Source organism: Hipposideros armiger, unplaced genomic scaffold (assembly GCF_001890085.2).
Source record: "Hipposideros armiger isolate ML-2016 unplaced genomic scaffold, ASM189008v1 scaffold_62, whole genome shotgun sequence".
Lineage (NCBI taxonomy): Eukaryota > Metazoa > Chordata > Mammalia > Chiroptera > Hipposideridae > Hipposideros > Hipposideros armiger.
In genome coordinates, this window is record NW_017731412.1 from 1,563,502 (window position 1) to 1,584,254 (window position 20,753).

The following is a 20,753-nucleotide window of genomic DNA, read 5'->3' on the forward strand; positions in this document are numbered from 1 at the left end:
ACTTTTCCGACAACCCAAGATATACATGAGGAGAAAGCTTTCATAATTATCGGTATCCCTGACTTGGCTAATTATCTCCCCCCAACACACACACCCTGAAATAAAAGAGGCAATCAGGTGTGGTCAAGAGCACCTGACCAAAAAAAAAAAAAAAAAGTCACACCAGCTCTTTAACCCATTCATGTCAAGCTTTCAGATCCTGACTCACTTTCCAGCTATGGAAACTAACCATCCCTGAGTCTCAGTTCACCTGGAAAATGGGGACAATCATGAGCGTTTCAAAGAGGTGAAACCAAGGTGCCAAAGTCTGGTCTCCTATCAGGGCTTACGAAGGTGAGGCCCAGGGAAAGGAGGAGATCGAGGGGTTGGTGGTTCCTGGTGGAAGCAGTATAACCTGGATCTATGGTCAAGTAGATTCAACAGTCAGTGCTTTGCAACCCACTGGGCTGACCCTTCCTCAGCTCAATCAGATATGCCAGGGCCATTGGCCTAACAAGGTTAAACAGTACATCCCAGCACCATGGAAATACGAATCGCCATGCATGCACCTAAGAGGCATATTTTACTTGGGTCTGGCCCGCTATTGCTGTGTGACCTTGAGCAAGTCACTTGCCCCCGTGGTTCTTCATAGGCAGGAGGACATCAGAGTATCATGACCGTCTAACTTGATTGCCAGGGACCACACATGTGCCTTTAATTTCCCAGTTGTCCAAGAAAGACCTAGACCTTTCTGCTGAGGGCAGGACCCTGACAGGGATCCTGCACGATCTGACTTGTACAAAATACACAAGGATGAGCCATCTATAATTTCCTGTTTCTTTAAAGAGAACAAGAACTTAAAGCCACCTGCAAAAGCATGAAAGCATAACTCTGGGTTTTTCTAATTATTTCCTCAGCCTTTGACAGTTACCTAATTCGCACCTAATTCTATGCAATGTTTTCTGAAACTTGACTTTATGGCATCTGTCCAAAGAACTCAATGTTGGTTTTCTAAGGACAGATCTCTTTCATACTTAGGTTGGATCTGTTTCTACGGTATATACAGAGGGTGCCAAACCAATGCGTACACATGACTTGTATATTCATCTTCTGTTATCTGTATATATTGAGTATTACAATTTTTTTTTCTTTTTAAAGAAATTTTATTGGGGAACAGTGTGTTTTTCCAGGACCCATCAGCTCCAAGTCAAGTAGTTGTTTCAATCTAGTTGTGGAGGGCGCAGTCCCGCAGCCCATGTGGGAATCGAACCGACAGCCTTGGTATTATAAACCTGCACTCTAACCACCTGAGCTAACTGGCCATCCTGAGTAGTGCAATTTGAATACAGGGTTTTTTTTCCTTTCTTAAAATGTGTATACATTGTTTGGCACCCTCTGTATTTAATCAAAAGTATACATTTCATTAGCAAGTACAATTGCCATAAAGGCATTTGGGAGCAAACAGAATTTTTTATATACATACGATCCAACTGGTGGGCAAAGCGAGTGTTTCATAGATGGATGGTCACCCCCTTCGTTATTTTTTGCCTTCATCATAAGACACCATGTTATACAGGAGTGGGGAGTGCCAGTTAATTGATGAGCTGGTTAAGAAAGATAGCTAATTGGCACCCATTAATATACTACGTCATCCAACAGAAACAGAACACACTGTCTTCTCAACTTCACTTGGGACATTTGCCAAGACAGACCACATGCTGGGCCATAAAACACACTATAACACATTCTAAAGGACACATGTCATCAAAGTATGCTCTCTGCCACAACGGAATTAAACAAGAAATCAATAAAAGAAAGCTACCTGGGGAATTCCTAAACATTAAGAGATTAAATCACACACTTCTAACGAACGCATGGATCAAAGAATTCTCAAGGGAAATTAAAAAATATTTTGCACTAACTGACAATGGAAAAACAACCAATTAAAATTGCAGGATGCAGTGAAAGCAGTACTTACAGGGAAAGTTTTTGCATTGAATGCACATATGAGGAGAGAAGAAAGATCTAACCCGAGAGGGATGGAGACGTGGAGCACAGAGATTTTTAGAGCAGTGAAACTATTCTGTGCGATTGTGGAATGGTGGATACATGACATTATGTATTAGGCAAACCCACAGAATGGACAACACAAAGTGAACCTAATGGAAACGATGGACTACAATAGTTCATAACGTGTCAATATCATTCAATCATTTGTCATATGTGCCAACATTAAGTCATAGGGGGAATTATGGGTGGAAGGAGAAGAGAATCATGGGAACTCTGTACTTGCTGTTCAATTTTTCTGTCAACCTAAAACTGCTATAAAAAATAAACCCTATTTATCAAAAGGGAAAAAGGACGGTATGGTGCCATTATAAAAAATGAAGAAAGAAAGAAAAGGAAAAGGAAAGAGAACCGTGAATGTTTGTGTATATGTATGGGTGTTAACTTAGAAAAACATATGAAAAAGTCTATCCCAAAATGTTCATAGTGGCAGTCTTTAAGGTTTAGGGTTACAGATGGGCTTCTATGCTTCTAGATTTTTCTGACTGTTTTTTTCTTTTTTTTTTTTTTTGCAATGTGCATGTACTGCTGTAAAGATCGTAGGAGACTATAAAACACTTTTGTCAGCAACAACACCAACCAGACAAAGACAGGTCGAAGGAAACCAAAAATCGGTTTTGAATTATGATTTCTGTTGGATGAGGTATTCATGGGGGTTAAAAAGCAACATTTTCAGAGTATCGTCTGAAGAAAGACCTGATGTTAAAGGCAGAGAGGGCGTTTCAGAAACTGTAAGAACGGGCAGGGAGAGCAGACAGCAGGTGGGGCTCTGAGATCCCAAGTATGCTTGTTTCTTTTGCTAAGAAGTGAGGACACAGCTCCTCCCTTCCCAGGAAATGAAACTAACAGCGCCTGACTCAGGCAGCAGAAGAAAAAAGAGGCTTACAGTTTCCTGGAGCCAGGTGTGCGGCCACTGGCTCTCCTATCCTGCCCCAGTGTCACCATGGAGCTCTGTGCTATCCCGGCTAAGAATCTGGACAAGTTCATTGAAGAACACCTGCTACCAAACACGCTTTTCCGCTCGCAGGTCAAACAAGCCGTCGACATTATCTGCAGTTTCCTGAAGGAAAAGTGTTTTCAAAGTGCCTCCCACCTTGTCCGGGTGTCCAAAGTCGTGAAGGTGAGCCAGCCTGCCTGTCTGGGGAGGGGGTGGCTGAACGGGCAAGGGTTTGCACAGAGAACGAGAGAACAAAAGGTTGAGACCTTTGGGGATGGTGGTTTCTGATTTATCCGTACCAAAAATATGACCACAGCTTGTGAAAATAGACTCTGGGGTGAGGTCCTATGTCTGCATCTTTTTAAACTAGTGCCCAGGTCCAGTTCATGAACCATCGTCCCAAGCCATGCCCATTTCAGAGACAGGGAAACTGAGGCCCGGCTCTGATCAACAATCTGCTCATTAATGGCCAGGCTGGGGACTCACTGTTTCTACAGTATCATGAGCTGATGAAGAGTATAAGTTTTGACAGAATGGTGGTTACCAGAGAGGAGTGGGGGTTGGGGGTAGGACGGAGAGGATAAAGGGAGTCGAATACAAAGTGACACAAGGAGATAGACTTTGGGTGGTGCACACACACCTAGAGTACACAGGTGTCATATTATAAAGTTGTACACCTGAAATTTATATAGTGTTGTTAACCAATGTAACCCCCCATAAATTTAATAATCATGTTTTTTGGGTTGTTGTTGTTTTTTTTAAAAAGGGTATACGTTTTGAAAGCAGATCGTACCCACTGGTTGCAAAACCTTGAGCAAGTCGCTTAACTTCTCTTCATCTCAATTTCCTCATCCATAATTCCCAACATCTTATAGAGCTATGCAAATTAAGTAAGCCACCCAGCCTGGGCCAGTCCATAGTACATAATAAGATAGTGAAGGTCAGTGAGCAAGGAGCACAGACTCGAGAACAAGGCAGCCAGGGTTTGAATTGCATCCCTGCCACCTTCTACCATGGTTCCCTGAAAAGAAGACCGGGTCTTATATTAATTTTTGCTCCAACAAATCTACATGTATTCATTTATTCATGTACAAAAATCTACATTTATTCAAACAGTCATGTCTGGCTGACGATCTTCACTGGGGCTTATGTTTGGGGCGGGGCTTATATTACGAGCATCCTGAAAAATCATGCTAGGGCTTCTTTTCCTGTTAGGTCTGATTTTCGGGGTAACGCGGTAGCTGTGCGAATGGGCTGATGGATAATCTCTCTGAGCATATGGTGAGCCAGCTGCGGGGAGCACCAATAACAGGGCCTAAATTACAGAGCCCTTGGGAGCGTTACAGGAGCTGAGGCTGTTAATGCACTCAGACCAGTGGCTGGGGCTCAAGGATGTTAGTGATGGCTCCCGTCACTTTGTTTAGGGAGGCTCGTCTCAATAAACGTTAGTTCTCATTCTCCTCCTCTGTTTTAGGGCGGCTCCTCAGGCAAAGGCACGGCCCTCAGAGGCCGATCTGATGCTGACCTGGTCGTCTTCCTCAGCCACCTCAGAAGTTTTAAGGAGCAGTTTGATCGCAGAGGAGAGTTCATCCAGGAAATAAGGAAGCAGCTGGAGGCCTGTGAAAGACAGAATATGTTTGCCATAGAGTTTGAGGTCCAGGGTGGTCATGTATGGAGTAACCCTCGTGTACTCAGCTTCGTGCTCAGCTCCCCCAGGCTCTCCGAAAGCGTGGAATTTGATGTACTGCCCGCCTTTGATGTCCTGGGTAAGCACCCCCAGACACGAGGGGTTTCAGCCTCCATCCTATGTCAGTGCTTCTTTCTCTCTCTTTCCATAGTTCCGAGCAGAACTCTCCCACTGCTCGAGTCCTTCCCCCCAAATAGAGCACCCCATCGAAGTGGGGAGGAGATCTTAGAATTTCTCCTGGGGCAAGAATAACGGTCTGAGCAGCCACAGGAGTGACGTTAAACAGCAAATTGGCACAGTTTGGGAGCAAGACATTGCTGAGTAAGCCTGCCAGGCTAACTGACCAGGTCTACTTGTGGCAAAGTGTTTTACTTTTCTCAACCTGAGGCAGCTTAGATCTGGCATAAAGTCAATACATTAATTTCATCATTTACCCAAAACATGAGGAAACCTCATCAAATCTACACCAAGGGTTGGGATCTCTGGATGATGCACAGGAGCATTTGGACGGGAAGTGTAACCTCTTAGAGGCTCACCTCCCACATTAGGAAACTGGTCAAATCACCACAGCTACATCTTACTGTTATTTTAAGTAGTAAATGATCACTTACATTAAACTCGTACACAAGGCCTGGCACATGGTAGGTGTTCAAAACTGTGAGTGCCCCGGCTGTGCACCAAGGCACCCCAGGACACCCCCAGAGAACTAACTCACAGGGGTGTGTTGGGATAGTTCAGATTTTAGATTTCTGAGGGGAAACAGCAACCTCTGTCTGATACCATGCAAACTGCTATTAAGCTGTACAGACTGAGCTACTTAATAAACAGAACGGTGAGGGGTTCCTTTTGGCCTAGGGACCCGGGAGAAAGACATTGAAACCCTAGAGGCACCAGGAAATGAAAAAGTTTGGAAATATCTCCTGGTTGCCATGTCCCGTGTTGGGCACTAGGGAGCAATGGTTACCCAAAAAGTAAGAGGGAAAGTGAGGAGCGGAGGAAGGGCACAGCAGGCAGAGGGAACAGCACAGGCAAAGGCCTAGAGGCTAGAAAAGATCAGCATGTAGTGGGGGAGCTGCAGGGTGCTGAGGGTGAATGGAGGACAGAGGGCAAGGGGCAAGTGACTGAGAAATGAGCCAGGACCGCTGCCGCAGCCTGTAACCCAGGTGATGCATTTTTCCTGAGCACAACGGACAGCCACGGGAGGGTGACGGGCGAGGCAGGACCATCATCAGATGTGGGTTTTAGGATGACACTGGCTGTAGCGTGGGAAATAGATGAGGCCAGAAACACCCAACAACAGCCATGACAACAGATTATTTATGGAGCGCCTACTGTGTGCCAGGCCCTATTCTATGGCTGTGAATGAGCCAGACAATGAACATAAAAACAAGATGAACACAGTGATACTTGCTGTGACAAAAACTAAACAGAGCGATGGGGGGGTTGGAGGCTTTTTTCAAACAGGGTGATGGGATGAGAAGGGGCCAACCATGGGAAGAACTGGGGGTTCCGGGAAAAGGAAGCAGCAGCTGCGAAGGCGCTGAGACAGGAACGAGGTCAGCAAATTTGAGGAAGAGATAAAAGGCCAGGGGGGTAAGGGCAAGTAGAGCAAGGTGGGAGTTGGGAAGGGAGAGGTGGCAGGAGACAGAAGGCACCAAACTTCATAGGCCACCACAGAGACTTTGACTTTATTCTAAATGTCAGGGGAAGCAAAAAGTGGCGTGATCAGATTTTCAAAGGCCTCTCTGGGTGCTAGGTTGAGAATAGGCTGAACAGGAATCAGCAAGGTGGCACTGCCATAGTCCAGGCGAGAGATGACGGTGGCGTGGACAGCGTGATGGCGGCAGTGGAGATGGGAGAAGGGGGGACTGGGGTTGGCCCTCAGGACCCCTGACTCTAAGCCTGCTCCCCTTTCCACTGCACCCAGTGAGTTTGTCTCCCCAGAGCAACTAAAAGAACCTCAGAGAACAGCTGACACCTTAGAATGATGAATTCCTCCCTAACAGGGCAGGTGACGGGCGACTACAGACCTAACCCTGAGATCTATGTCCGGCTCATCCAAGAGTGCGAAGAGCTAGGTCTGAAAGAGGGTGGTGAGTTCTCTACCTGCTTCACGGAGCTGCAGCGAGGCTTCCTAAGGGAGCGTCCAACCAAGCTCAAGAGCCTCATCCGCCTAGTCAAGCACTGGTACAAAGAGGTATGGCTGTCGGTCGGGACCAGAGGGGAGGGGCGGGGGGAGGGAGGGAGTGGAGAGGAGGCGGAAGGTGGAGGGAGATGAGGGATAGAGGAAGGAGGAGGAGAGAGTACAGGAGAAGTTGAGAGGAAGAAGAAGGGGAAGAGAGGAGGGAGCACGGAGAAGGGGCCAGGTGCCAGTGGGCCCAGGGTATCTTGGTCCCCTGGTCTTCCCCATCTCAGGAAATGGCAACTCCATCCTTCCAGGTACTCTGGCCCAAACCATGGGTTCTCCCTTGATTGTTTCACCACCCCCCCCCATCCAACCAGTCAGCAAATGATGTTGGTCCTGTATGTAAAATATATCCGTAATTGGCCGGCCGAGTGGCTCAGTGGGTTAAGAGCTCGCTCAAGAGTGCAAGCTCTGAGCAACACGGTTGCCGGTTCAATTCCCGGCCTGAGCTGAGCTGCCAACAGGTGGCAGGATGGCTCAGCTATAAATAAATAAATGAATGAATGAATAAATAAATAAATAAATAAATAAATAAATAAAATATATCCAAAATTCATCAATTGTCAACACCTCTGTCACTCTCACCCCGCTCCAAGTCTCACAGGATCTGTGCTCAGCCTCTCTGAGTCCCCATCTCTGCCCCTCACCGCCCCCGCAGGCCATGCTATCCTCCTCCAGCCTCAGGCCCTTTGCACTTGCTTATTTGTGTGGTTATTGTGTGTCTCCCCACTAAAAATGTACATGAAAGAAGAGATTGGTATGTGTTATTCAGTGTATCCCCAGAACCTAGAACAGTGCCTGGCACACAATATGTGTTCAATAACTAATTGTTGACTGAATTAATGAATGCTGTAACCTCAATCTCTCTCTCTCCCTCTCCTTCTCTAAAATAATACAGGAACCTTACAATACTTGAACTCCACTAACCACTATCACCATTACCTCCAACTTACATGCTACTTTTGTTGTGTATTTCAAGTCTCTCTCTATTTCCAAGTCCCTGAAAGCATTACTATTGTTTTATAGAGCTAATGTTCATTTTACCTATCCACATAGTTACCACTTTCTTCACTCTCCCTTCTTTCCTACATCTCTAACCTTCCATCTGGGATCAATTTCCTTCTTTCTGAAGTACATCCTTTAAGATTTCTTTGGTGACAGTCCTCTGATAGTAAACTCTCTCGGTGTTTGTCTGAAAATGTTTTTATTTTACCTTCATTGTCAATGGGTATTTTCACTGGGTTGGTGGTCATTTCAGTACATTAGGTATACCATTTCATCTTCCAGGGGCACTAATGAGAATCCAGTTCTTGAATCTGTCTTGAATCCAGAATCTGTCTGTCTTACTGTGGCTTCTTTTGTAACCTCTCTTCCTCCTCTGGCTGCATTTATATTTTTCCCTTTGTCTTTGATTTTTGTTTAGTGTCAGTCTGATGTGTCTTAATGATAATTACCTTTTATTTGTCCTGCTTGGAGTCCATTGGGATTCCTGACTCTATAGAGCATAAATTATGAAAATTAGCCGAAAGAAAGCACTTGTAGGGTTCCTACGTGCCTTATAGAAGTGAACGAAATTCCCTCTGGAGGAAGATACATAATCCAAAGCCTCAAATGATTTGCTTCAAGAAAACGTTATTTACAAAAATAAGCGGTAGGCTGGATTTGGCCCATGGGAAATGTGCTTTACACAAAGCTGGATAAACTCATTTTTCTGGTTGTGTTTCCACTTCTCAGTGTAAGAAGAAGCATGGATCGCCCCTGCCACCACAGTATGCCCTGGAGCTCCTGACAGTCTATGCTTGGGAACGTGGGTGCAACAAAACAGAATTCAACACAGCTGAGGGATTTCGGACTGTCTTGGAATTAGTCCGGAACTACCAACAGCTTTGGATCTACTGGACAAAGTATTACAACTTTGAAAATCCTGTCATTTGTGACTACCTGATGAAGCAGCTCCACAAACCCAGGTACTCTATTCCCCTGGGGCTTAGCCCCCCCCACCCCCCCAAAAAACATAGATGGACCCCTGAATACATCTCTGGTGCCTTGGAAATGAGGAAATAGGAGGGCTCCATATTTATTGATCATCTGCTGTTGTCAATCCCTGCGCTGGGCGCTTTACTACTGCCATCCGATTTAAACAACCACCTCCAACCCTGTGAGGCAGGCACTGTGCTAACCACTTTATAGACAAATAAACTAACATGCTGAGAAGGAAGGGGCTTGTCCAAACCTTAGCAGAAAATGAGTGAAAGAAGCTGAAATTTGAACTAAAATAACAACAGCTACAGCAATAAGAATAATTGCTCCCAAGGATTAAAACCTTGCTTTAAGATGAACACATTCTAATATAATAGTAAAAATGAGCATGACCACCGACCCCTAATTATGTTCCAAGGACTGTGCTGAGCATTTCACATGCCTTGTCTCAATCCTCGTACTACACCCTTTGAGGCTGGCATGTTCAACTCTCCCCATTTCACAGATGAGGAAACTGAGGCTTAGAAAGGTGAAGTGTCCTACCCGAGGACACACCACAACTAAAAGGCAGAGGTGAGATTGAAACTCAGGTCTGTCTGGGTGGTGAACACACAATGTGATACATAGATGATGTATTACAGAACTGTACACCTGAAACCTATGGAGCTTTGCTAACAATGGTCACCCCAATAAACTTTAATTAAAAAGAAAGAAAGAGAGAAAGAAAGAAAGAAAGAGAGAGAGAGAGAGAGAGAGAGAGAGAGAGAGAGAGAGAGAGAGAAAGAAAGAAAGAAAGAAAGAGAAAGGAAGGAAGGAAGGAAGGAAGGAAGGAAGGAAGGAANAAAGAAAGAAAGAGAAAGGAAGGAAGGAAGGAAGGAAGGAAGGAAGGAAGGAAAGAAAGAAGGAAGGAAAGAAAAGAAAAGAAAAGAAAAGAAAGTTAGGTCTGTATGGCCCAAGTGCAAGGCTTCTTGTCCTGGGGCTCGCTGCCCACCACTGAGCAGGGCACTCAGGACATGCCCCAGGGAGCAGCCCTTCCTGGGCCCCTCCTCCTGCCCTGACCCCCACCCTGCCTCAGGCTTCGTGTTTCGCTCTTCCAGAAGCATCTAGACTTCCCAGACACAATCCAGCTCCTCACCTGTCCCTCTCTAAATGTTTCTCTTCAGGCCTGTGATTCTAGATCCAGCTGACCCTACAGGAAATGTTGCTGGTGGAGACCGACATCGCTGGCAGCGGCTGGCAAAGGAGGCTGAAGTCTGCTTGAGTTACCCATGCTTTAAGACTTGGAATGGGTCTCCAGTGGACTCCTGGAATGTACAGGTGAGACTTTCTGCTTCCTCCTCCCTGGGGGCCTTCCTCCACCCCTCCACACAGCTTGAGGCATGTAGCTGGAGAGACCTTTCTTTCCAAAGAAATTGCCCCCTGCCAGAAGTCACGCACATTTATATAGTTTCAGGCTGTATTTCATAGTTTACAGTCATTTTGACCCCATGCAGAGGGTTCCTAGAATGTTTACATCTGTTGTCCCAAGTTCAGTCTTTAATTCATGCTGCCTTGGCTGGAGGTCACTATTTTAACAGCTCCAGCTGGCTCATCCCCCTAAGAATAATCATAATTATCATCATCATCATCATCATCATCATAACAACAACAACCGCCGCTTATTGAATATTTGCTTTGGGCTCAGGTTCTGTCCTAAGCCCTTTTAACACATCATTTTATTAAACCCTCACAACACCCTATAAGATAGGCTTTCTACTCCCATCTTACCAATGAGAAAAGGAGGCTCAGAGAGGTGAAGCCACCTACTCAAGGACATCCAGCTAGGGAGTGGGAGAGCTGGAATTCAAAGTTGGTGGACTCCAACGCCATTGCTCATTCAGCTGGGTAAACAGCCCGCCTTGCACCACCACCCTACCCCCTCACCACCACCACCACACACACACACACACATCATGTGACAAACAGGAGGCTCAGAGCAGCCAGGTGACAGTGGGCATGTCACAAAGCTAAGTAGGGCCAGAAATTCCTGAACTGGGATCTTTCCACTGCCTGAGTCAGGGTCTTTCTCGTGCTGGGGGATTGATGATGTGGTAGGTGGGTTCCCTGGGAAGCACACTGTGAAATGGAGTGTAGCATGCAGGATGCTTCGGGGCAGAACCACTGGGACCAACACCTGTGGAACAGAGGAGAAGGAAGCAGGCGCAGGCACAGGGAGAAGTCCAGCTGGGATACAGCCCAATGACAGTGACAGCCAAACCCCGCGCCCCGCGCCCACTCTCACACACACACCCCCGGGGAGCCCCTGGAGCTCCAATGGCCGTCAGAGTTGTTCTGCAGCAGCCTGAAGTGCTCAGGCCTCTATGCCTGGCATGGATCAGTCACTGAAAGAATAGGAGCAACTCAGGAAGGGGCGTGGCCTCGAGCAGCAGACCAATAAAGCCTGCTTGCTGGCAGCCTCCGCGGTCGCTGGGACTTGCCTGTCCTTCCTTGAGGAGGATCCGAGTGGCCTGTCGCAGTGTCCACCCTAAATGCTCTCTGAGACCCATGACCAAGGTGGGGACGGCCTGCTCTCCAATGTGATCGTGTGCTTTACTTTTTGCAGTGCTAAGAAGGCAGCGAAGATGACTGGATAACCTGTGCTCTCAAGACATATCCGCTCCATCATTACGGACAGTGCCCTGGATCCTTTCACAGCCACCACAAACGCCAGGCAGAGCCCTCGCCCCGGGCAGAAGAGAACGGAACCAAATATTGTAGCTCACCCGAGAGTTCGCTTTCCATATGCAAACCAGCCAATCCAGAGCCGACTCCTTTATCAGCTTTCACAGGACTCTTGCATTCTGGGCCTTAATCCGTCTGTCCTACTCACCCCGGGGCCAGGTCCCAGACAAACTCGGGACAGCCCCTACCCTCCAGAGCCCACTGTAATTATTCTAGCTAGCCAATCCTAAGCCTACTTCCCCTGCCTTGCCTGGCTTCTCCCACGGAAACTGTGATAAAACTTTCCGCCCATGTTTTTCCTTGGCTTGCTCTGCCTCCTGAACAAACCCCGGTGTTTCCTTGTGTGGCCCTGCGTGGCGGGCTGTGCTTCCTGCTTGTAGGGATCTGTGAATATAAACTTCTTCCTTCATGATAATATTTGGTTATTGTCTTAAACATTAGAAAAATAAAGAAATGGTTAAAAAAAAAAAAAGAACACTCCCACAGTCCCTTCCTCTAGGCTGTTAAAATTGGGGGCCTGTCTCTTCAGCCTTTTCTCCGACTCTGTCTCCCTGTGTGTGTAGAGTTTTCATAGAAATGGGATTCTACTCCCTGTCCAGTTTTGTTATCAGCGTTGTCACGTTTATCATGGGTGATCTCTCCGTGCTGAGAGAATTTTGGCATCACATGTAACGGCTGCCTTGCATTTTACCGTGTGGATAATCCACTCTGTTGTCTTCTGAGAGTTTCAGTGTTGCAGTCCTCAGCAGATTAATTGAATTAGCAATTAGTTGCTTAATTGAAAAGCCACATAGATCATATGGTAGTACTCTTTAATTTTTTGAGGAACCTCCATGTCCCATCCCACCAACGGTGTACAAGGGTTCCCTTTTCTCCACATCCTCACCAACGTGTGTGTGTGTGTGTGTGTGTGTGTGTGTGTGTAATAGCCATCCTAACAGGTGTGAGGTGATAGCTCATGGTTTTGATTTGCATTTCCCTGATTAGTGATATTGAGCATCTTTTCATATACCCATTGGCCATTTGTATTGTCTTCTTTGGAGAAATGTCTATTCAAGTGCTTGGCCCATTTTTAATAGGGTTATTAGTTGGGTTTCTGTTGTTGTTGTTTTGAGGGGTTTTTGTTTTGTTTTGTTTTGTTGCTTTTGAGTTGTAGGAGCTATTTGTTATTTTAGAAATTAACCCCTTATCAGGTTTATGGTTTGCAAATATTTTCTCCCTTTCCATAGGTTGCCTTTTTACTCTATTGATGGTTTCATTTTCTGTGCAGAAGCTTTTTAGTTTAATGTTGTCTCGCTTGTCTACGTTTGCTTTTGTTGCCTATGCCAAGCACACCCTATAGGATCAGGATATCTGTTCAACAAATGCTGTTGGGAAAATTGGATCGCCACATGCAAACAAATAAAATTGGACCCTCATTTAACACCACACACAAAAGTCAACTCAAAATGGATTAAAGACTTAAATGTAAGACCTGAAATAGAAGAAAACATAGGAGGAAATCTTCATGATACTGGATTTGGCAATGAGTTGATGGAGAAGACACCAAAACACAAGCAACAAAAGGCATTTATTTTTATACGGTGTGAGGTAGGGGTCCGGTTCTAGTTCTTTTACGTAGATGCCCAATTATCCAAATAGTATTTGTTGAAGGAAACATATTACCCCACACACACACACACACACACACTGCTCTGTGAGGCCACTTCTGACATATACCCAAAGTTCATATATGTGAGTTTATTTCTGGACTCCGCTCTGTTTCATTGGTCTATTTATGTATTCTTGAGTTCATGTGACCTTGTCTTAATTATTATAGTCTTAAAATAATTCTCAATATCTTGTAGAAAACTGTTCCCTTTTTATCAAACTTCATGGCTTCTCTTGCCCTTTCCTATTTCTATGTTAATTTTATACTCAATTTGTAAAGTTTCACCCAAAATATGGGGGGGGGGGCATTTGACTGGTATTACATAAGTTAGTTTGAGGAAGCATGGCAGCTATATAATTTTGAGGATCCCAATCCATGAACTTGGGGTGTCTCTCCATTAATTTAAGTCTTCTTTAATGACTCTGTAACTAAGTTTTATAATTTTTCCCTAAACAGGTCTTTCATGTCTTTTGTCATATCATTCCTAGATATTTGTTTCTATGTTATTGTACTTAGTATGTTTTCTTTAATTTCATTTTGTAATGGTTGGTTCCTGGAAGACCTAAATGTTTTCAGTAGGTATATTTGATTATAGCATTATGAGCGATCTTTATACTTTTCTGACTTTTCCAATTTTATTCATTTCTTTTGCAATAAACTTGTATTGTATGACCACAAGAAACAATAAAGCAATTTTTCTTGCAAAAAAATTTTTTTTTGGATAAGTATTTCAGCTAAGCTCTGATAGTTTGTGCAAAACCAGGAGGCCCAGGTTATAGAAAGCTCTGAGATGCTGGTATTTGGAGCTGCTGGTTTAAGGACAAATTTACGAGATTTGGAAACAGAGGAGCAAGTGAGTAAGGGATGATCGAAATTATCATAGGAAGCTTGAAGCACGGGAGACATGAATTTCTGAGTGCCCAGGGCCGGCCGAGTGGCGCAGTGGTTAAGAGCTGGCTTGGGACGCCAGAGGGCCCCAATTCGGATCCCGTATATGAGGGCCAGTGACACTGCCCTCTACAGCTAAGATGCTGAACAACAGCTCAACCTGGAGCTGGGCTTCCCTGAGTCGCCTGGGACAGCGTAGGCTGCAGCCCCTGTGGCAGTGGGTTGCCATGGGCTACCGTGTGTAGCCAGCAGCCGCTGTGAGCGGCCGCCCAGAAGCCGGCAACGTCCTCCACAACTAGACTGAAGAACAAAAGGACAGCAACTTGTCTGTTCCCCTTTCCCCCAATTCCCCAGCGCTGTTCCCATCCCCCAATTAAAAAAAAAAATTCTGAGTGCTCAGAGATAAGGCCACTTTCTGAGCAACTTCCGGCTGAGGAAACGAAACTGAGACTAGTGAAGGTTTAGTCACTAGAGATGAAGGTGGAGTTCGCTGAGGAGATTAGGACATAGCTGAGAGGCTTTTAAAGAAAGAACATGTGTGTTGTAAGGTTTGAAGTCCAGGGTTAATGGGGAACCTCAGGATGCTCGGCTTCAGCTCAACCAGGGCGTGGATTTTACCCTGGGTAGCCTTCCCAGTTACCCCCTCCTCACACAAACCCCCTCCCTGCACACCTCTCACCTGTGAGATGCCCGGGCCCTTCCCTGGAGCTCCTCAGGGCCCTTCTTACCCTGCATAGGTACCCATGTCCTCCTGTGTTTGGGACTGCAATTTTCTTCATCCAAACCCATCTCTCTTTCAGTGGTCTCATAGTATCCAGCTCACCGGAGCACCTCTACTTAGGATCCAGCAGCATTATTCAATTTTATGTTCTCTTTCCTGCTATTCCTAGAGGTCTAGGGTGGGAGTTGAAGGCATGTGCATATAATCGGTCCACCATCTTGATCCATCTTGACCCTTCTGCTTTCTACTTTCTAAAAATCCCTTAAATGTTCTGGTCCTTGACGGCATGCTTTCTCAATTTCCAACCTGTTGAGTTGCATGATACTTTTCCTATATCTTTGCTGTCATTTCAGTAGGATCTTGAGTGTGCGTTCAGTCCCCCATCTCAAATGGAAGATTTCTAAGTGACCTGTGAATCAGGAACAGGACTGTGATTAATGGGTGAGCATGAAAATCGTGACTTTATGGCTGAAGGCGCCCGGCTTGAATTCCCTCTACAACATCTAACCTATAATACAGTCTTCCTCCTATACTTAAATAACTCCAGTGACGAGGCGCTCATTACTCAAAATACATCCTGTGTGTACACACTAGCAGTCCACCAGCTCTCCCTCCAACCTCTGAAATTCACTCTCCAACCCCACCTATCTCCTTTTAGCTAAGGCAGACTTCAGGAAGTTCTTGTTAAGGTTCATTGTTACCTGAGATTTACTCAGAGGCAGAGTACGTGCTGAATTCTTGAGTGACGGGGCAGAGGACTAATGAGTTTCTGAGTGAGACAGGGAGGTGGGAATGGTCTGTGGCTCAGACCAGTCCTGAGAAAGAGTTCAAGAGTGCAGATTGTGGTCACCTGGGTGGAGAACAACAGGGAAGCAGCTGAAAAGAGACAGGACAGGCCATGAAGACAGAAACAGCCAAGGGTTACCAGGGAGATTCAAATTTCCACTCTGCAGTTTACCAGCTGCCTAGTTTTGTGCTAATCCCCAAAGGATTGAACTCTTGTAGCTTTATAATGTTTTAATATCTGATATTGTGTGAGAGGTACCCTTCTCAACTGATTTTCCTTTCTCATTTCCCCACTTAAAACAAACAAACAAACAAACAAGCAAACAAAGGATTCTTACAGACACTTGAGAGTGATGTGAAATTTTCAAAAATGGAATGTTTATTGGCATTGTATTAAATGTAGAAAGTATTTAGGAAGAGAGTTAAGAATAGTGTATAGTAGTGAGAGCTTGTGCTGGATTTCAATCTAACTTGACAACTTGCCCAGCGCGGTGACTGACCTTCCACAAATGACTAGATTCTCGGTACCTTAACTTCCTCACCTATTAAGTGGGTGTAATAATAACAGCCCTTACATCATGGTTGTGGGGAGGACTCAGTGAAATGATAAGAGCAAAGCCGGGCAGGACAAGCATTCTTCAATTGTTCCCCGATTTTCACGTAACGTCCTGCACGTTTCTTAAACGCTGCCAACGCTGCGTTCTGTGGGTGGACCTGCTGCCGTAAAGGCGGTTTTGTTCGGTTGTGTTTTGTGTGTTGGGCGTCCCTGGGAGCCCCAGGGACGGTAGATCCGGTGTTGAGAGAGAGAGAGGAGGCCAAGGCGGAAAAAGCCGCGGCTGGGAAAGGAATCGGGAAGCGGGTGCCAGGGTGAAGGGCCCCCCCGGTAAAGAATCGAAACCGAAAGTGAGAAAGGAAAGGGAATACCCGACCAAGATGGGAGGAAATCGGGAAGCTGGGGGAAACGGGGTCAGCAGCACCCCTCCCTCGCCCTACGCCTGGCGCAGGACCTAGGAGAGGGCGCTGCGGGCACCGGGGGGACCGCGCAGACCCTGGGACGCAAACCCAGAGGCGCGCGAGCGCGTTGGAGCCCGCAGCCCGCAGCCCGCGCGCAGAACCCCTGCCACCCTCTGGCGCCGCGCCGGGCCATGGCCATGGCCATGGACATCTACCGCACCGCCGCCGCCGAGTTGGACAGCCTGGTGATCAACAGCCTGCAGCCGCCCGCGGAGTTCGTGGGAAGCACGCGGCGTGCCCTCGGCTCCCTGGGAGCTGCCCTGAGAGAGCGCGGGGGTCGCCCCTCGGCCGCTGCCCCTACATGGCGGGTGCTGAAAATCGCCAAGGTGGGTTTCGGGGCGCGGGGCGGGGGGGGGCGGCGAACTCAGGGTCTTCATTTGTAAACAGGGGCAATGGAGGTCGCGGGACGCATTGAGATGGGAGACAGGGGACGGGGAGGGGTTTTATCAATCTTTTCATTCATTTAACACCTGTATATTGAGAGAACACTTACTATGCTGCAGGGCCGTTCAAAGTCCCTGAAAATATGTATTACTGCTCACAGCAGCTCTGCGAGGTGTTAATTAACCCCTCCTTGACAGATGGGGAAACTGAGGCACGGAGCGACAAAGTAACATGTCCAAGCCTGTAAGAGGTCCAGTCAGGATTCAAAGCCAGATAGTCTGATTCTGGCATCCGTGCTGCTAATGGTCACCTCTCATTCATTCATTCATTCGTTCACTCACTCATTCACCAAACAGACTATGCCCGACCCTGCAGAAATAATAATTCTCTCTGATAGCCATAATAGCCCAATTTACTGAGAAATTACCAAATAGCAGTGAACATTGTCTCATTAAATGAATCTTATCTCACTTTATCACATTCAAGTGAGGTAGACTATTGTCCCCGTTTAATGGATGGAGAAACTGAGATGGGGCGTGGCGAAGCCACTGCCCCAAGCAATTTTTTGGCCTGGCTATTTCTAGTCACATTGCCATTGTGACCTCAGGATTCCTCAGACTCAGAGAGGAGGCCAGCATCAGCTACTGTATCATCATTGTAAACTCAGGGGTTCTGGTTGGACCAAGGCGATCAGGTGGGATAGAGGGGGACCTGGAGTTTAGTGGCGGAAGGGAGATGGCCTCAGAGCAGCTAGCAGTTTCCTAGGGCTGAATCTTAGCTCGGGAGATGGGAAAGCAGGGGGAGACACTGGTAGCCTAGGAGATGTGGGGACAGATTTCCACAGAGCAAGAGTTTAAGGATCCCTAAATGTCTGGCATCCTTAGCTTCCTGGAAAACTTGAACAGGCTCTTGAAGTTGAATCTCGCTTATGGCCTTCCGATGACTCGAGGATTTGAGGGAGGCAGCGGGCTTCATTTCCAGTCTTGAGGAATGGCTGATTCCGGGGCTGGAGTGAGATGCACAAGATGAACCAGAAAGCAAAGAAGGCCCCAGTAGGACCCTCCACCCAGGGCCAACATGAAGGGGCTCCCCTGCCCCACTTGCGACCACCCCAAATGTCTCCAGACATTGCCTTATGTCCCCTGGGGGCACAGTTGCTCACCACTGGGAATTGCCATTTTAGAGATGCCCGTGAAAGCAAGTGTCTGTGGGTGAAATGACACATTGGCTGGAATTTCTTTCAAAATCGCATACAGAAGATAAAGGGGGTCGAACACATCGGGCAAATGTGCCAAAAGACATCTTTAAAAATCCTCTCTTCTCTTGTGTAGGTTTGGAAGCGTTCATCATAAAAACTGTTTTTAAATGAATTGATTTGTGGGGGTTGGTCGAGGATGTGGATTTGGAGCCTGACTCCCTGCTTCAGATCATAGCACTGGCTCAGGGAGCCAGTCAGTGAGCAGACGGGAACCTCTGTGCACTTTCGTTTCCTCGTTTCTAAAGTGAGAGCAATCATAGTACCTTCCTCCCAGGCTTGTTAGGGAGGTTAAATGAGATGATCGCGTGCAGAACATCTAAGAAATGCTCAATCTGTCCTATTCCTCTGTGCTCTGCCTTGTTCCCCCTTCCTTGGCAGGCCCCCATGGGAGGGGCTGGCAGTTGGATGGGGGTGGTGTTCCTACTGGGGCTAATCCTGGTTCTTGCCTCTCACTAGCTGTTACTTCACCGCTCTGAGCCTCGCTCCATATCTGTGACCATATAGTAACCACATCGGGATTGTTTGGTGCCCTGTTGGAAGTGAGATGACAGGTGTTAGACATTTCACAGAGTGCCAGGCACAGAGCAAAGACTAATAATGTGAATTTCCTTCCCCAGTTTCCTCCCCTTCCTCAGGCTGGCAGCTTTGCAGACAGAAACACTGGTCAGAACGGTCTCAGAAATTCAGCAAATTATGTAACCGCTTTGGACTGACCCTGGGCCAAGGTCACGAACATGAGTTCTGCAAACCAGATTTTTGTTTTACCACAAATTTTAATTTTCTTTAAAGTTAGTTGCCCACATTTAGAAATTATGGATTTACATATAAAAACGTAAAAGTGGCTTTTCTTGAAAACTCAGACCTGGCTGCCCTGAGCGGGCCCACATTCCCGTGTGACTTTGAACGCCAGGAACTGTGCGGCCACAGTCTCCACCCAGCCTTACTCAAGTTGCCTGCCAGCCCGTGTGGGCACTAGAATTGGAGAGTGTAGAATTCCGAGTTATTTTTTTGTCTTTCCTAGGGAGGTTCCTCTGGCCGGGGCACGGCTCTGCGGGGTGGCTGTGATGCCGAACTCGTCATCTTCCTCAACTGCTTCAAGAGCTATAAGGACCAAGAGTCTCGTCATACAGAGATCCTCAAGGAGATGCAAGCACTGCTGGAATCCTGGTGGCGGAACCCAGTCCCCGGTCTGAGCCTTGAGTTTCCTCAGCGGGACACACCTGGGGTCCTTCGGTTCCGACTGGCCTCCGCAGACCTTGAAAACTGGATGGATGTCAGCTTGGTGCCCGCCTTTGATGCTCTGGGTGAGGGATGCCTGGCCCATTCCAGGGTTCGGGGCAAGATCATTAAGAGTAAGACAGGGCTTCCAGTTCAAGTCTTGCCACCAACTTGCTGTGTGACCTGGGCCACTCCTGGGGAGAATATCCTTCAGCCACTGCCAAGAGCAGAGCTGCTCAGCCCTTCCAATAAATACCCCAGGGGAGAGGGCAAATAAACACCGGACCAGCAGCAGGGGTCTGGGGACAAGGCCAGAATTCTGCATAATCTTGTATTTTTATCTTAAAAACATTAATGTGGTTTTTGCATTCACCTTTGTAATATACCCATATTTGATTTAATATAATATTGCGGATAATAGTAACAGGAAATAATAATCTGTCCTAGCGTTGTTGGAAGGACTGTATGCATTAATACATGTAATGAATTTCATGTCTGGCACATGATAGGGCTATATGAATGTTTGCTATTCTTATTTTGTTATTGTTATGATTTTTTCCCATTATTATTATTATTATTATTATTATTATTATTATTATTATTTGCCATGATGCTCTGGGAGATAGCTGTCTTAACTTTTTCCAGGGTTATGATGCCCTGACAGACAGCCACATTCTCCCATGCCTATATACCCACCCTCTGGGTACAGATATATTAATTATGATAACTAATCCTTATTCAATGCTTAATTACTCCAAGCACTTGACATGTTTTATCTCATGAATTCCTCAAAACAAACCTACAAGGCCTGTACTGTCTTATCTTCTGTTTTACCAATAGGGACACTGAAGCACAGAGACATACAGTAATTTATCCAAAGTCACACAGCCCGTAAGTGAGGTCAGGAACCTAGGAAGCTATGGAGTGTTTACTTTTCCCAAGCTAGGCCCCTAGGAAGTGGGCACATTCTGTGAAGTCAGCTGGCTGTGCATTCCAGCCCTGTCTCCAGCTATATAACCTTGGGCAGAGGACGGAATTTCTCGGCGCCTCAGTTTCCACAGCTATAAAACGAGGTGAATAATTGTAGGGTTTTGGTGGGGATACAATGAGGGGAGTCAGGTAAAACTTTCAGCACAGTGCCTGGCATGTAGTAAGCGCTCAAAAGTATTAGCAATCACTGCTAAGGAATTAGACAGAACCTTTTGCCTTTTATTTCTCTGGCATCGCTTCCTCTCCTCATGACACCCATTAATTAAAGGTCTGTCCAGTGGTCTTTT

The 20,753-nt window shown here is 46.5% G+C and overlaps 2 protein-coding genes across 2 annotated transcripts in view; both read left to right on the top strand.

Annotated features, from left to right (window-relative positions):
* The first annotated feature begins 2,864 nt into the window (after positions 1–2,864).
* On the top strand, positions 2,865–12,028 carry LOC109382257 (2'-5'-oligoadenylate synthase 1-like). Its single transcript, XM_019641623.1, has 6 exons — positions 2,865–3,166; positions 4,458–4,749; positions 6,677–6,867; positions 8,590–8,822; positions 9,999–10,152; positions 11,438–12,028. The coding sequence occupies exons 1-6, from the start codon at positions 2,990–2,992 to the stop codon at positions 11,441–11,443; spliced, it is 1,053 nt and encodes a 350-aa protein (XP_019497168.1). The 5' UTR covers positions 2,865–2,989; the 3' UTR covers positions 11,444–12,028.
* A 4,303-nt stretch (positions 12,029–16,331) lies between these two features.
* Positions 16,332–20,753, top strand: part of LOC109382229 (2'-5'-oligoadenylate synthase 3-like) — a 43,815-nt gene continuing 39,393 nt past the window's right edge. The window contains 2 exon segments of the mRNA XM_019641576.1: positions 16,332–16,942; positions 19,280–19,562. Of these exon segments, the coding sequence (XP_019497121.1) occupies positions 16,748–16,942; positions 19,280–19,562 (478 nt within the window). The 5' untranslated portion in view covers positions 16,332–16,747.

Coding starts and splice junctions, on each gene's coding strand:
- LOC109382257 (XM_019641623.1), top strand. CDS start 2,990: ATGGAGCTCTGTGCTATCCCGGCTAAGAATCTGGACAAGTTCATTGAA. Junction 4,750..6,676: donor GCCCGCCTTTGATGTCCTGG/GTAAGCACCCCC, acceptor CCTCCCTAACAG/GGCAGGTGACGGGCGACTAC. Junction 6,868..8,589: donor TCAAGCACTGGTACAAAGAG/GTATGGCTGTCG, acceptor TCCACTTCTCAG/TGTAAGAAGAAGCATGGATC.